The 16,178-nt window shown below is 43.9% G+C and overlaps 2 protein-coding genes across 11 annotated transcripts; both read left to right on the forward strand.

The window, feature by feature from the left end:
• The first annotated feature begins 49 nt into the window (after nt 1-49).
• On the forward strand, nt 50-13,937 carry LOC128770101 (uncharacterized). Of its 9 annotated transcripts, none has more exons than XR_008416469.1 (28): nt 50-752; nt 842-968; nt 2,149-2,316; nt 2,485-2,622; nt 2,748-2,893; nt 2,970-3,073; nt 3,139-3,322; nt 4,105-4,230; nt 4,316-4,456; nt 4,534-4,669; nt 5,170-5,317; nt 5,535-5,671; nt 5,928-6,039; nt 7,040-7,103; nt 7,224-7,427; nt 7,510-7,655; nt 7,769-7,887; nt 8,205-8,326; nt 8,394-8,491; nt 8,563-8,675; nt 9,319-9,443; nt 9,563-9,708; nt 10,165-10,267; nt 10,711-10,847; nt 10,920-13,201; nt 13,275-13,376; nt 13,567-13,626; nt 13,816-13,937. XR_008416469.1 is itself a non-coding variant. In XM_053884360.1 (25 exons), exons 2-25 carry the CDS (start codon nt 842-844, stop codon nt 11,032-11,034), a joined length of 3,159 nt encoding a protein of 1,052 aa, XP_053740335.1. In that variant the 5' UTR covers nt 50-752; the 3' UTR covers nt 11,035-13,237. The 9 variants fall into 9 exon arrangements, 1 of the variants encoding a protein (XP_053740335.1); XR_008416471.1 differs by having other exon boundaries at nt 10,920-12,567; XR_008416467.1 differs by having other exon boundaries at nt 13,473-13,626; nt 13,816-13,932.
• Nucleotides 13,905-15,979, forward strand: them6 (thioesterase superfamily member 6). 2 transcript variants are annotated; one of them, XM_053884366.1, is made up of 3 exons: nt 13,905-14,049; nt 14,883-15,400; nt 15,834-15,979. In XM_053884366.1, the coding sequence occupies exons 2-3, from the start codon at nt 14,888-14,890 to the stop codon at nt 15,939-15,941; spliced, it is 621 nt and encodes a 206-aa protein (XP_053740341.1). In that variant the 5' UTR covers nt 13,905-14,049; nt 14,883-14,887; the 3' UTR covers nt 15,942-15,979. The 2 variants fall into 2 exon arrangements, with proteins under 2 accessions (XP_053740341.1, XP_053740340.1); XM_053884365.1 differs by lacking the exon at nt 13,905-14,049 and adding an exon at nt 14,137-14,198.
• The last annotated feature ends 199 nt before the right edge of the window (nt 15,980-16,178 follow it).

A 16,178-nucleotide genomic window follows, 5' to 3' on the forward strand; every position in this document is an offset into this window, starting at 1 on the left:
GAGTTATGTAAATTATAATTATGGTCTAGATCATGACCCTGTTACTCCTACCCTAGTATGATTTATAGTTTTTGTAGTCTCAATCCATTTGAGTTTGTATCCTGTTATATAAGCGATGTTAGAATGTATTTAGTTTTGCTTTCATTTTCTGATAACTCTCCACCCATTTTTGTAAACGCATGTCATATGAGCCACATTCTGTTCTGAGACACGTCGGGGTAAGTTTGGCACTATTTCTTCTGGTGAACTTTATTGGTTTTAATCTCTGCTCTCACCGTCTAATCTTACAATATCTAAAGAAAATGTTTGTTTGTATGAATGCTTTCATTCTTAAAACGTTTAAGTCAAAAAGAAAAAGAAACCAGGAAATGGAAAAAGAAAAAAATTGCCTCCACACAAAAAGCAAGTGCTCAGTTAATGTTCCCACTATTGTGACTGTGAAATGTAAATCTATATGTATTTCATAATTTCGCATCATGAGGATGGTTGATTTACAAAGAAGCTTCTTTCATTGTGTCAAAATTTTATTTTCTGGAACAAATATGTTTTAGAGGCAAGAAAGAAAGCTGAACTCCCATTGACTGGAACCCGGAAGAAAGCTGGGTGAACCGTCCAGTAATGAGATTAACCAGTCCTGTCATCGCCATGCCACATATCATGCCACATATACAAACAACTCTTGTTTTTCCTCCAACAGAGCGTGAAGTGTGCACTTCCCAAGTCAGTCTGAGTCCATCTGTGAATCAAGCAAGGTTGAAAGTTTTTTTTTAAAGCCTTTTAATGAAAGAAGATATTTAATATGTCAATTGTGTAAAAGTTATTTTGTTGTGATGGTTTCTAGATGGGAGCGGTATACAACCTGCTGGAGCGCCACAGGCTTGAGACGTTCTACAACAGTTTTGTTCAGATGGGGGTGAAAGATGAGCGTGACTTCCTAGACATTACAGATGAAAATCTGACTACAATCGGTGAGACTGGTGAAGATGCAGGGTGTTATTTTTTTTTTTATCTGTACTTTGCTGTGCAAGAACATCGTTCTTGGTCTGGTGATGAACTATGGTTTTATAAGTTCTAAAGGTGACTGGTTTGAACACAACTTTAGTTTGCTAGATAAAGTACAGCCAGTACCCCCTTTGCGTCAACTTGAAAATGCCTCTGGTTTTGGTCTTGAGGACGTGAATGGTGAATGTTACAGCAAGGCAGGAGCAAGTTAGAAATAATATTTAATAATTAAACAAAAACAGAAAAGTGTGACCGAACCGGGAGAAACTAAGCAAAAGCCGAATGTACAAATGAACCGAGAATAAACTACAAAAGAGAACCGCAAACGCATGGAAACTGGGAGAAACAAAACACTAAACTCAGGCACCAGGGTTTAACAAAGAATAATCCAAAGTTAGCTAGCTCACAGAACAAGAGACCAAACAAGGAGAACGAGGTAAGTAAGCTAGCTAACACACCGAACGAGAAACCGAACAACAGAGAGCCAATTTACCGCAGGGAACAAAATCACAGGAACTAGAGGAGCAAATACAGAGGAACAAAAGGAGTCGAACACAGGAACTACAGGAGAACTCACAGGGAAACAATGGGAGAGGATCACAGAAACTAGGAGTTACCACGGGGAACAAGAGGAGTCCAAATCTCAGGAACTAGAGGACACATCACGGGGAAAACAATGAGAGAGGCGATCTGGCACACGTTGCTGGAGTCCAGGTGTTTTTGTACAGGTGATCAGGGGATAATTGGCTCCAGCCGTGTGCCACACAAACAGGAAGGACGAAGGGCGAAAACAAAACAGGACTCACATGACAAAATAAAAGCGGAGCCATGACACGATGAGCATTTCTAAATCTAACAACATCTATACTGAATATACAGACAGGATTCTTCTCTTTTTTTATTTTTAAGTAAATACAGTAAATACACGCTCCCTGTGGGGTTCCTGAGTATGACTGTCCATTTCGGATTTGGCCTTTGTATCTCAGCTTAAGATATAAAGAACCCATCTTCTCTTCTTATTTGTCTTTTTCCCCCAGCAGTTGGATTGTAACATGAATGAGTTCAGATTGGTGACACAAGAGAGCGTCTGGCACCAGAATTACTTCACTTTAACTACTGATTTTAAGTTAAAGTTTATATTTGCAGGCTTAAGTCAAGTGGAAAAGAACCGTTTTTTGGAAATGAAGAAGGAGATAGAACGACTGAGAGCTCCCCGACGTCCAGTTCAGAATGTCTCTCCAGTGGTGAAATCCTTGGGTTCATTCAGCCTGCGCTATACCTTCCCCAAGTGTCCTGAACCAAAGCCTATCACAGGTGACACACTCACTCAGTTTCGCCTCACTCTGACTCTGTGACCATAATATACTGGTGTTTTTTACATTTGTGTCAAAACATTGTCGCCACACAGTTATGTAATGCTGAGTGCGAAGGAACAGTCCATGAATAATAATGTCTTTTAATGTTTGACACTTTGATCTGCAGATATGGATCCCACACAAAACACACTTGAAGATTTGATGTTAAGAATCTGTCTGCTGGAGGGGGTTGAAAATACCACGGGGGTCTGTCTCTTCACCAGTGATGGGATGCCTCTGTCTGACGACCCGTTCTTTAACACTTGTAGGCAATCATGAATTCATGTTGTAATGACACGATCTATACACTTCCGTCTTCACACTTCTGTAGCTCATGAGCCAACAACAAAGTCGTCTTCAATAATGCAAACCTTGACGACTTCTCTGCAGGGTCTCTGAAAGACAGACATATTGAGAGCGGCTCTTTGATCTACGCAATATTCACACCAAAGTGTAATCTGACTCATGGCGTGCGGATACCAAAACGAAAAACTGCAAGTGGTGAGGATGTGATAAAATGCCACGTCATGCTCAGGGTGGGTTCCTCTTTCTGTCTTTGTTGAGAACTGTGAGGTCTTCGTTCTGCCGATGCAACGTTTCTCCTATTTTCAGGGCCTCTTTGAGCTGTCAGTCGACTTTAAAAGGGACACACTCAAAACTCTGAGAACTCAACTGTCGATTGAAAGTGGAATCCCAGAACATGTTCTTCACGACAAGTAACATTTTCACTGTTGTCCTTGCTCATGTCAACATTTTTCTAACCCACTGGGGCTCTTCACAGAGAAGGCCATGGCCTCGGCGAAACACTGGAAAGTTGTGGCTTTTCTGAAGAATCTACAGTCCGTTTTTATCTGTCTACCTTTCCTCTTGGAGGGTTCCATCAGATGTTCATCAATGATGTTGACCCACTGGTTAAACAGAGCCTACACGGAAAAAGCGTGTTCCTCTCCTCACTCTATGTGATTGTAAGTGATTGAAGTATGTTTTCTGATTTTTACTTTAGATTTAAGAGCTAAAATATATGTATATATTATCATCATCAAGAACAGCTGTATCCCGTCTGCATTAGTAAGTCCAGTTGCCTACCTGATAGTAGAAGCTTTCTTGTGGAGGTCTGACTGAGGTAGTAGTGTAGTTGCCTAAACTCCCCAGTGATGCAGGAGTCTCAGCTGAGAATCATTAAGCAAGTGGCACAAAAAACAGATTCGTGAAGGCAAAGTTTGTTATCATCCAGGTACAAACGGAAGATAGGCCTATGTGTTCGGTTAACCTCACTAACCCAGAATCTGAAGCAAGGCGGCTAATGAAGAAGATAATCTGGCTGTCTAATAAAACCTAATCTTGTCAAGAGAAGTGGTGTCTGTGGAACTGGAACATATTGTTGCTGTCAAATTCATAAATGTGTGTTATATTAAAGATGAAAGCTCAAACCTTCAGTTTTTCAACCAGGTCCATATGGAGAGTTCTGGGATGATGTATATATGTGTCCATTGTAGTTGTGCTGTTACGGATTTGTGTTAGTCTCCAGTCCAACAATAGCGTCAGTAAATCTGAAGGGTGTCTTGAGATAAAATCATATTTGATGCAAAGCTTTTGTTAATAATTACTATAGCTTTGGTCTGCAAGTTGTCTTCACTTGTAAGGGAGCGGTCAGAACTTCGGCCTGGGTTCGTTGGGAGACATTGTCATATGTTTCCTGTTAGTAGGCTTAACCTCATCAGTTCAGATGTCAATATTCTCATTTCAGAGCAAACGTGGGACCAAAGTGAAAAAACTGATTGCTCACATCCGGAAACTGACTGGATGCCACCCACTGGCTCAAAGCTTGCATCAATTTCTCCGCAAAAATGAAAAGATAACAAAAAACCAGAAGGTAAAGAACGAAAGCCTTTCTTGATTAAACATTCCAATTAGTTGAGGTGAACAAAATCTAAACAAAATGTGTCTTTGCCTTGTAGATTGCCATTATCGAGGGCCTGTACACTCTCTTCAGGGAGCTTTTGCCCAAACAGGGAGCTATTGGTGTCAGAGTCATTGAAGACATTGATGTCTTTGAAAACTCTTTGTACTGCTGGGCCTGGCTCTTCGCCGAGGCTGATGTACTGTATCATCATATTCTAGATTCGATCTACAGTACATTGACATTGTGAGGTCTTTATCTTTATTTTACCAACAGAACCAACCAACAGACCATGAGGACTTCGCGCCCATTGCTCTCACGACTGAAGATGGCATTCGTTTCTGTGAACCAGTGAGAGTTCCCGAAGTTCCTGGTGTATTTGAACGTGCTGAAATTGTCTATAATATTAGAGGTAAGATGAAAATAATTGTCTGATTTCCCAAGTGAGAGAGTCTTGAAACTTCTTCAAAATGTACAATTTATGTACACAGCAATATTTTCATCAGTTTAGTCAGGACCCAAGTATGAGTAGAAGATACAGTTTTTTTTCCCAGGATTTCCAAGTAGTGAAAATAAACAAGAAAGCAGAGGGGACAGTTTTGACATTTACTCAATTGGTGACAATAAAGTCGTGACTTTTGAATCATGAGAAGCAAATCTCTCTCCCATCTGCCGCCTCCCTCACTCAGCCTGTCCCTTCATAGGTCCAGCCAGATGTGCCAGAGGTTTCTTTCGGGATTTTTCCATGAATAACACACCAAAACCAATCTGGAGGCGTAGCAGTTCTTATAAAGTATAAGCGTGGCCAGGCACTACACTTGTTTATATGAAGAGGATACCCTGGAAGAATGGAACAGCAGTAATTCTTTTTAATTTTATTTTCCTGTTGACTTCATTTTTTTTATCTTTTAGATGGAAAGCAAATTCCAAACTCCACTGCAACACTCCAAGAAACATCACTGCAGAGAGCCACTGATGTGGAGAAGGTCCTCCTCAGTCTGCCTCCATGCTTCAGAGCATATGACCTGTGGATCCACCCTGATGCGACAGCTGCACACAAGTTTGTGTTTTTGTCATTCGTCTTCTTCTATTCTTATAGCTAATTGATTTCAAAAAGTAAAATAAAAAATGGAAAATATTTGTTTTTATTCCCCCATTGTTGTTGAACGCTGCTTCATCTTCAACAGTATGTCAGTTTGGAATTTTGAGCAATAGATGGTGCCGACAGTTTGACATTCTTTTGATCTTATGAATTACATCTTTTCAAACATGTCCAGCTTTGCAGTGACTCCACCGGGGAGTGTTGGAGCTATGGCAGCAAAACTTGAATTTTTCGATTATCTCAAGATCACTCCACCTTTGTGCTTGAAGAGTCTTGGAACTACTGCCCCTCGTCTGGTCCAGATCACTGCAGGTGGTTATGAGAAACATGTGGACTACTGAATATGGTGATGCTTGTTCTGTTCCTTAAGTGTTGCAGTCAATTGAATAGATTCTGAATTTATACATGGAGAAGTCGTTGCAGTACAGAAAAGTGTTGCATTTTTTTAATGACTGACAGTCAGTTGAAGATGTTGTTTAGCCTGGTCTCACTAATCCAAAGGCAAAGGGCATTGAACTTAGTGGGACTTTCAAGTTAGTTAGAACGCTTTATTCTTTCTTCTTCCCAGACAACTTCGGCGTGTACACTCAGAAAGACAAGGGTAAACCCGACATGGTATCAGTGTACGACTGTCTAGAGGGAAAAACCCACACCTTGGATGTAAACATGCTGGCTGCCAGGTGAGGAACCTAGGTTCACAACACGCTCAGTATGTATTGAACATGTGCAGAGGACAGTTTACTAATTCATGAAGCAGCAACGTTTCCTTTTAGGTGTTGCACAAGCTTCAGAATAATGATAGGCTTTGACGTTAGGCATTGTTGGTGTGCTGGTGCCCAGGTAGCACTTGAACTCCTTCTGCTCTTTTCCTAACTGATCACTGGATCATTATGTATGTAGGGAAATACACCTTCAGTGTATCTTCCACGCGTCCATTTAATCGTGAGAGTGACTTCCTAGAAACCCACATGTTAAATCAAAAAGAATTTATTCCCAGACAGAGGAGTCTAATTACCCTCACAGAGCTCTGGGTCAACAACTACGCCTGACTTAGCCTGAGCTCAAGTGGTGTAGTGAGACAAAGACTTCCCTTTTCATACACTTTCAGTCCATCTTGGCTCATCGATTACTCCTCGGTCCTCATTCCAGGTGGTTTCCACCATTCATAACTCACTCTTCCATCCCACACATTCTTCCACGCATACAGGGCCAAATTGAGGTTACCTTACCCAATATCACAGCGTCTGTTGGATTCAATCTTTCATTAGACAAAGCGTTATAAAGCAGTTCATTCAATAGCACAAGATAACTTCATTCATATATTTATAAGTAAAATATCATTATTCCCAAATGTAGAAGTCAATGTGGACCAGCCAGTGGAGTTGCATCAGTCTGTAGATGACCTGCGCCTGCAGACCCTGTGTCACCTACTGAGTCAGAGAGAGACATGTCGTCCTGCAACCATCTTCTGGTTGCTGAACAGTCAGGAAGACTCGGCCATCTTGGCCTGGTTCTTCACTTTCTGGCTTAGAGGAAACTGCAGAGGTATCGATGGTTCGGCCAAGTCCGTAGGAGGGAAGGATAGCTTTTCAGTGGTCATGGCCAAGTTTAGACTGGGGACACAAGAATATCAGTAACTGCAGTTATTTCACAGCTTAACTCTTTGCTATAATGTTTTAGTACTGGCAACAGTGGAAAGGATCACACGTTCACCATCACCAGGACACCGAAGGAAGCAATTCTGGTAAACGTCTGCTTCATGAAGGAAAACACTTCTTCTGACATTCTTTTTCCTAAAACCTCAGTTTCACGTAGGAATCGCTTGAACAATTTCTCCAATTGTTTGAACCTTTCATCTGGCTAGGTTTTGATTGACACCAGCAGCTCGATGGATCGGAAATGCTATGGAAGCACTGACATCCGAAAAATAGATGTGGTGAAGGAGCTCTTTGACAACTTTGCTTCAAGATCTATGGCTTATGACTTTAGTCACCTCATTGGACTTGTCAAGTTTGATACAGAGGTGAAGGTCATTCACACCTTCACTGAAACACTGGAGACGTTCAAGGTGAAGAAGAGTCTGAAGATGAAATGGCTGTTGACTTCATCTGACCATGTTTGGACTGACGTCTGACTAAATGTTCCTATAGGAGTTCATCCGAACCATCGAGGCGAGTGGGACCACTCATCTGTATGATGCCTTACTAGTGGGTCTGGAGGAGCTGCTCAAAGTTGAGGCGAGATTTCCTGAGTGCAGGCTTCGCATCCTGTGTCTGACGGATGGAAATGATGAAGGGTGAATTCCCATTCTATTGTTTTTGTTGTACATGTTTGAGGTCTGACTGTAGTTAGTGTTAACATTGTAAAATAAGGAAGTACAGTATATTTCTGATTTTTTTTCTTTCACAGCTCAGTGTCTAAACCTGAAGATGTTGCCTCCAGACTTGTGACGTCTGGAATTATTGTGGATTCAGTTCTTCTTGGAGACGTTCATAACAACATGCTACATGGAATCAGCAACGCCACAGGTACTATATTGGTATCTATCTATCTATTGGTATCAGTCTCTGTCTTTGTGAGGATTGGAAGTAGAGGTTGGAATCAAGGGTAAAATAGTCACACAATTTGGAGTGAAAATTAATTAACAAAAGCCAAATATAAGGTCATTTTAATGTATGTTATTTATGTTCAGTTGATGGCAGGTGTTGAATGTCACACAGCTCATAATAATTCAATAATTAAGTCCGACTGATGTCAGGGTTTGACTGTATATGACGCAGTCCTTTACATTCCCAAGGCACAAAGCCTGACAGTAAAAGTTATTCCTGGACTTGCCTTCTTTCAGGTGGATGTTGTTTCAAACCAGGAACAAGCCAAGAAGGTCTGAAGCTCTTTGAGATGGAAACGGTGCTCTCTCTGGAGCAGAGGAAACTGAAGCCAAAGCTCGACTGCGCCTCCATCACACAGGTCAGGACACACAGGTGTTGAACGAAAACGTTCTCAAACATGGTTTGACTCATGGTTATTATTTTAGGCAAAGCTGCTGGGGATGTTTCCGACTCTTGGTTATGACAAAGTTCCTGAGGTGACCTTACCTGGTGAATTAAAGAGCAAAGTGACCTCGACACAGACGTAAGTGACGACAACAATAACATCAAGTGTTTCAGGGTCATGGATTTGTTCTTTGGTTGTTTCATCTGCAGTGCCTTGAAGAAGGTTTTCATGGAGAAAAACAAACGCATTCGTGAAGAACTGAAGAACCTGCATTGTGAGCCTCATCCCTTCTTCAGAATCTTTCCGACTGAGACAGACTTTGGTAAGTTCAGAGTCTAAGGCTGATTTCATTGTTTGTATTTTTGTGAGCAAATATTTCATTTAGCGATTGGATGACCTCAAACAATCAGATTCTTCCTCCATCTGGATCTCTTAGTGCAGACCAGGTCTCTCAGCAAATGTAACTGTCAAAACAGTTTCCAAACTCTGTTGAGGACAGATGTTTCCAAATCTCACGCACCCAGACCCAGAGATGTGTTATAGTATGTCCTACACACGTTCGCAGGCCTTTTTCAATCTATCTATCTATCTGTCTGTCTGTCTGTGTGTCTGTCTGTCTGTCTGTCTGTCTGTCTGTGTCTGTCTGTCTGTCTATCTGTCTATCTATCTTTCGATCGTTCTATTGATCGTTCTATCGTTCTATCTATCGATTGTTCTGTCAACAATATCGTTCTAATCAACAACACTATCTAGCAGACCAGCAGGAGAGCTGACCTTTACCAAAACCCAAATCAAACAATTGTATGTTCTTCAAGTTGAAATAGTTCTGAACTCTTGATGTTCCAGTGGCTTACTGCTGGTACTCTAGGCCTTTTGGGTGTTTCTGAGCTACACTGGGTCAGTAGGGAGTGGAACCTACTTGGGTTGCCCGTCCACATTTGGCTGAACCATTTTTTGTGTTTCAGCTTTTTGGAAGATCCTCATGCAGGGTCCTCCTGACACACCCTATGAGCGAGGAGTCTTTGAGCTCTACTGCCAGTTTGGCGAGGAATACCCAGTGAAGCCTCCTCTTGTGCGCTTCCTCACTCCTGTATCCTGTTTGAGTTGTGCACGATGGACACTTCTGTCAGCTACACACCTGAGCTCCCCTTGTTTTGGAATGTGTGTGTGACGGATGGTGTTTGAGGCTCAGCTTTCTTAACCAGACAGATTTACCACTGCAACATCAACAGTGTGGGAAGAATCTGCCACAACATATTTGACCGCAACTACAACGCCCACATCACCATGAGAGAGATCCTCAACGCTGTCTACGGTCTCCTCATTGCCCCAGAGCCTGAGGATCCTCTGGACAGGTTTGATCTGAGGATCCCTTCTTAGACCAGAGAGATGAAGCAGCAGCCTTCTATCCCTCAGAGCTCCTGATATGGAACAGTGCTGTGGTTATCTTGTGGGTCTTAACAGCTCAGTTTGTCAGTAAATATGAAGGCAATTCCAGTTATGCATGAATTATGAAGAAAAAAAGCTATGGTTGAATTACAAATCATTTGCTTGACCAGAGATGGAGTTCTGGTGGAGGTTACCTGTAGCCTGGAACACTCCACTACAAGCTGTTCTTGAGGCTGTGCTTCTCAATTTATTTAAAGCATGCACATTTCTTTCAAAGAAAATGTGAATTTGTCATCACTGTGAATTGTCAAAAAAGTTATTCAATGATTAATAATTTTAGGTTATTTTTAATTGACTTGAATTATGTCTTTTTCACTAATGTTTGTCTTATTCTATGCTTCTTTTTTCCTCAATCGTTTAAGCATTTTGGCGGAGGAATACCTGACCAACCATGCAAAGTATTTACAAGAAGCAAAGAAACACACGGGGGAAACTGCAAATCTCTCCATGGATGAGATTGAAAAGGTAACACGAGTATAAGAGAGACAACACTGCGCTGCTGAATTACATCACTGAAGAGGAGGGATTTCAGTTACAGAACTGAGAATTCTCCTCTTCCTTGGGTCACATGATGGGCCACTTCCGTGTCACACAGAATCCACCTCTTCCATTCAGTGAATGTCAAAACACGAAAAACTTCTCTATTTATTTCCAAAAACCACCAAAGCTTCTCTCAATCATGTCCACCATTTTTAACAAGATCAAATGAGTGAAATGGCCACATAGTTGAGCTTAGTCACTAAATGCTGCTATATATATATATATATATATATATATATATATATATATATATAGTTATTGTACAGTGTGTGTGTGCGTGTGTGTGTTATAACTCGTATATATATTATAACTATTATTATTATAACTTATAACTAACTCTCAATTTGAATGTTTTTATTTTTTTCAAGAACTGGGCAGTTCCTGCTCCTGAGTTACTCCCCCCTCAGATGATCTGTTCGCTCACAAAGACCATGTTCATCGATCCAGTGAAGACCATATATGGCACCGTGTACGAACGCAAAGCCATCGAGCTGCACCTCAAACAGTGAGTTCCTCTCTACCGATCCATCACTAATGAATGACCTGATTCCAAATCTAGTTTTTTGCTTCTTTGCAGACATGACTACGACCCCTTGGGCGGTCCAAACTCCGCCCTCCAGACCAGTGACTTAACCCCTGACTGGGACATGAAGAGAATGGTGACCAATTTCCGCTCACGCCAGATTAAGTAAATCAGTCTGGAGAAGCCAACGTTCCACACATGTTCAGAAAGTGCTGAGGAGAGGAAGACTTTGATCTAAACCACTGTTCATAATCAGTTAAAATGGTGTCTATGAATGAGCTTGTGAATGCACTGTGGGTGACTGCGATGCACATGCTATCAGTGGAGGTCTGCAGCTATGTTTGAAGCTTTGAACGGTGTCGCTAGCTCAAAAGACAGCCAAGATATGCCTTGGTGTCTGTGTGTGCTGTTTGAGCAGCCCGTGACCTTTCCCCTACTCTGCAGCTCCGTTGCCACGGCTATGCTCCCCTTTCATTTCCCTTTCACGCACAGCAAAACTGCTGATTCGTTGTGCTTCAAAGCAAGTTTCCTACTCCCTGAACAAAAAGCCGTACCTTGTAAAACCATAGCAGCTAGTGAAACAACCGAGCACACTGTGAGAATTCTGGGGCTTTCGTCTCTAACTGAGCCATGTGTTTACAGTCTACGCTTTGGCCAGAATGGCGAGTTGAAAATGAGTAGCTTTGCAGCAATTTTTGCGCAGCAGCTTCTCCACTCCAATGCATTTTCAATAAGCCAAATCCGAGCTTACAGCGCTTCTGCGACTCTAACGCAAATTTTGAAATTGCAACAGTAATTCTGAGCACAAGTTTGACTACAAAACAGGTGATTTTCAATGTTTCTGCACGCCACCGTTTGGCCACAATCGCAGTTTAGAAACGCAAACTTTTTCCTCCCCTGCTCCACTCTAACCAGCTTAAGTGGTCACTCTAACTTTTTGATTTTTGCCAAATCTCTGGTTCTTTGAGGCCTGAGCTAATTATTCAGCTGCCAGGTTTTAGTAAACACTGCTATATTTCACCTTTGCTTTACTGGTAGAAGCGCTAACCCAAGATAGAAGTGCTAACCCAACACAACAGCAGGATGAAGGATGAACTTTGACCTTGAAATGGTAACTGGGTTTTGTTTAGTTTTTGTTGCAGTGATTCGTTTAGAAATCCCTCTTCAGGGCTAGGTTGGTGTTCAGGAACATGTGGATTTTATCATCACATATTGACAATGACAGTCACAATAAAGAGTGATTTGGTGTTTTTTCATCTTTCATTTTTCCTGCCTGTTAAACCTCGGCTCACATTTCAAGTGTCTTTCTTCTTTCATCCATCTTTTTCTTTCACTGTTTGTGTGGTCATTTATCGTCCAAGCACGGATCCGTCCTGGATCTGTCACATGACTCCTCTGTGTGAAAAAGCTCATCTATTTCAGGACAGGACGAGTCTCATGAAATGTAAGCTATTTACATGAAGTGCTCTCTGACCAGCAAATAACAGCATCACCGTTGTTGTGCTGTAGATGCAGGAGAGCTGGCTGAATCAAGTTCAGCTTGACTGTTGAGTGAAACAGCCAATCAGAGCACAGCAGGGAGCAGAGGCCAGAAAAGGCTGCGGATCAGAGCCAACTGCACTCTGCAGAGGGGAGAGGTGCCGAACACAGCACAGCGTCCAGTCCGCCTGTGTGTGTTGCGCCTGTCAGAACACATTTACAGGTATGCAGCTCTGGGTCGGTGTTGCCAGTGTGTGAAGGTGACTAGTCTGGACCGGAGACATGGCCTCGCTTGCTTTGCCTCCCACTGGCTCTGCTCCTGCTCCTCCCACAGTCTGTCTTCTCCACTGCCACCCAGATCCACCAAAACTGTTGAGTATTCACACTCCACTGACCTGACACACTGCAGTCGGTCCACTTACCAGACTCCTCCCCTCCATCGCGGCTTGTCAGTCCAGACCTAACTGAAGCTGTGCTTCTCATACACTGCACTGTGACTTTTTCAGAGGTGAAACTGGACTCTTAGTTTGAGAAGTGGATGAGCAGCAATGCTCTTTTGATGCAAAAGTTAATGCAAATAAGTCCTGCCATTCTCTGCTTCAAATGGATCCTCATTTTATATTTGTCCATAAGGATGGTTCAAGGTGATTATTTCATGATCGCTCGATGGCTGACTAATAACATTTCAGTCTGCATGTGGCAGAATTGACAATAAATCTATCTGACCTGACCTCACCACGACTAAAACCATCTATCTTCTCTTCCGTCCCAACAAGGATGGAACCTTATTCTGTTTGCTGTGTTGCTGCAGTCATTACTCTACTGTGTGCACAAGATAACTTCTAACTAACATGATGGTAAATAAAACATCACCATTTCCATGGTACAATTGAGCTGATTCTGTGTTGTACTTTGTACTTGGACCTGCAGCTCCACCCAATCCACCAGAGAGTCTCACCCAGTCCAGTATGAGAGGCTGGGGTGTCACTCGGCACTGGATCCCAGGCAAGTCACACGGCGGCCCCGTCACAGGTGCCTGGAATAATCCTCACTTTCACTGAGCATTTTGGGGGGAAATAAAGATGCAAAGGTGGTGTTTGTTCCCATGGTCGGTGCGTGGCCTGTCAGAGTTCATCGTGGAGGCCGGGGCACCTGGATGTGGGAGGAGTTGAAGAGATCATCCGGAGCTGGACCGTCACCCCTTCTGTGACTACCGTTTCAGAGTCATCGCTGTGGGCCAGGCTGCTCGGACTGCGGTGTAGAGGACGCCACCTGCTGGTCGGTGAGCATCACTGCTGTATGGATGATTGACAGTTCTGAGCAGCTCCGCCACAGTTCCCCATGATGACCCCAGTGGGGTCGCAGCCAGGCCACTGACCCGCACACTTTGGTCGTCACGTGGGTTTTGAGCTGCTCACTGGCTCTGACTGGCTCACCCATTTGAGATGTTGGTTTTGGTCTGTCTCCACAGGAGATGCCGCTGGAGCGCCAGCACAACGGCCTGGACTTGGAGTACCAGGTGTCATGGAGGGAACCAGTGGAGTGTCAGCCACGTCACTTCTCCACCCTTCCGTGGGTACAACACCAGATCATGCGGTCCAGGCTGTCACCTCCATGGGAGAAGGTCCTCTGCCCACAGTGGTCATCGGACGCTCAGGAAAATGAGGCGCCTTCCCTTTGAAGTCGGGATTGCAGGATTTCATTCGTGAGTTCATTTAACAGACGAACCTCATTTCATGTCGCCACAGTTCGAACGTACTTTGTCCAAATGTAGCTTCCGTAGCGGCTGTGCGTTCTGCGCCTGCGTGGTTGGCCCGTGATTTGTTTTTCTTCCCAGCGAGTTCGAGTCGGCAGGTAAGAGCTCGGTGCATGAGCTGTCGGATTATCTGATCGTATACAAGTGTTTGGATCTCACACCGCATTCGCGTGACTCCATTCGGTTGAGTGTGACCGCACGTCACGTGCGCTTGTCACTGACAGATGCAGCCGCGCTCTCATCTCAACGGTGTTTCACTTTGTCGTGGTTCAATGGACTTGGCACAAGTGTTTGGAATCTTTTGTTTCCCGAGTTTCTGTAGCTCCAGCGCTGTGATATTAGTGGCGCAGCTGCAAAAGTGGCTTTCGGTCTGACTTGTCGAACCTGTTTCCACCTGCATCAGTTCGAGTCGAAACGAAGCCGAGTCACTTTTCCATCCTGGAAATATCTTCAGCCAATGGAGTCTTTTTGATGCTTTCATGTTTACACTGGGGATGCGTCTATTTCTGATCAAAACGTGACGTGACTTTACATGACACTTTTACATTATACTTGACATTATTCATCCGGGGGAAATTGATTTTCGTTACAAAAACTCCATCTCCAGATAAAAGAGGCATAAAGAAGCAAAGTGAATACAAAATGTTACTGAAAAAAAATACAATACCAAATTTGTATTGAACCAAGATTAGTTGGTGTTGTGTTGTTCCATATCACTGAAGCCGCCTGCTGGTTGACTACTGGAATTGAAAGTCTACATTGACCCATTGCTTCTCCTGCAGGGAGAATGTGCGACTTGTCCTTCCTGATGGGGGCGCTGGTGGGCCTGCTGGCGCTCTTCTGCTCCCTGGACGTGTGGTACTTCCTGCGGGCGGCCTTTGTGGTGGCGCGAGCCTGGTTCCAGCCGGTGGTCCGGGACGTCACGGGCGAGCAGGTGCTGAGCGGCCGCGTCACGCCTCATGACATCGACATGTGCCACATGAACAACGCTCGCTACCTGCGAGAGTGCGACTTTGCCCGCTTCTCCCTCTACGTCCGCAACGGCGTCTTCAAGGCCCTGCGAGCCCTGGGAGGCTCCATGGTGGTCAGCGCCACCACCATCCGCTACCGCCGGGCACTCTGCATTGGTGAGAGCTACCAGCTGCGCAGCCGCATCCTCGCCTGGGACCAGAAGGCTTTCTTCCTGGAGCAGAGGTTCGTCTCCAGCAGAGACGGGCTGGTGTGCGCCGTCATGTACTGCAAGCAGAGCGTCATACGCTGCAGCCCGGACAAGATCATGGAGCATCTCTGCAAGAGAAAGGTGCGGCTCTTGGCCACGTGACAACGCGTCCAGTCTTTACTTCATGTTTCATCACGATGCTTCCCCTGCATCACGGAGTTAACCTCGCTTTCACATTAGATTTATTCTTCAATAACACTCTTCTTTGGACAGTTTTTCATAACTCCACTCACATGTCCAAGTTCAGGTCCCAAACATAGATAAATTATATGTTGAAATGGAGTGAAAATAAAAGGGTATTTGCCCGGTGCGTGAAGGTTTGCAGCCGGTTTGGGGATAAGACTGAAAAGGTCCTGTCAGAGAATATATAGGCGTGAAGGGACTCAAAACATCAACAAGCAGAATATATAGAGATATATTCATGCACAGAAGTTGCACTTCATTGGTGGAGGGTTTCTGAACCTTGCTGTCTGACACATAGTGAGGTGACCTTTCCTCTTGTCATGTGATGTAGGTGGAGACCCCCGAGTTCCCGGAGGACCTTCAGCACTGGGTCAACTTCATCTCCAGCAGCAGCCAGGCCCTGCGGGCAGAGAGTGGACTGACGGAGAAAGACAAGTGACGCTGGCGCTGACGGACTGTTTTCAAGGTGACGTCGAGTTAGAAAGAGAAACCTAAGGGCCTTAAACACCGGAGGAGACCTGCACCTCACACTTTTTTCAGCCAGACTCCCACCAACTCATCCCAGATATGTTTTCAGGCCAGTGAAAGCAATAAACCCGAATGAAAGATTCTCAATCATGAGCCTGAACTTCCGTCTTGGAATTGTGACGCAGAAAAACGCCGACTTAAGTCTTTG

Source organism: Synchiropus splendidus, chromosome 13 (assembly GCF_027744825.2).
Source record: "Synchiropus splendidus isolate RoL2022-P1 chromosome 13, RoL_Sspl_1.0, whole genome shotgun sequence".
NCBI lineage: Eukaryota > Metazoa > Chordata > Actinopteri > Syngnathiformes > Callionymidae > Synchiropus > Synchiropus splendidus.

Bases quoted from the DNA above. Each gene is read 5' to 3' on its own strand.
- LOC128770101 (XM_053884360.1), top strand. From the start codon at position 842: ATGGGAGCGGTATACAACCTGCTGGAGCGCCACAGGCTTGAGACGTTC. The intron at 4,457-4,533 runs GTACTGTATCAT...TTTTACCAACAG, and splicing joins GGCTCTTCGCCGAGGCTGAT to AACCAACCAACAGACCATGA. The intron at 8,676-9,318 runs GTAAGTTCAGAG...TTTGTGTTTCAG, and splicing joins TCCGACTGAGACAGACTTTG to CTTTTTGGAAGATCCTCATG.
- them6 (XM_053884366.1), top strand. From the start codon at position 14,888: ATGTGCGACTTGTCCTTCCTGATGGGGGCGCTGGTGGGCCTGCTGGCG. The intron at 15,401-15,833 runs GTGCGGCTCTTG...CATGTGATGTAG, and splicing joins AGCATCTCTGCAAGAGAAAG to GTGGAGACCCCCGAGTTCCC.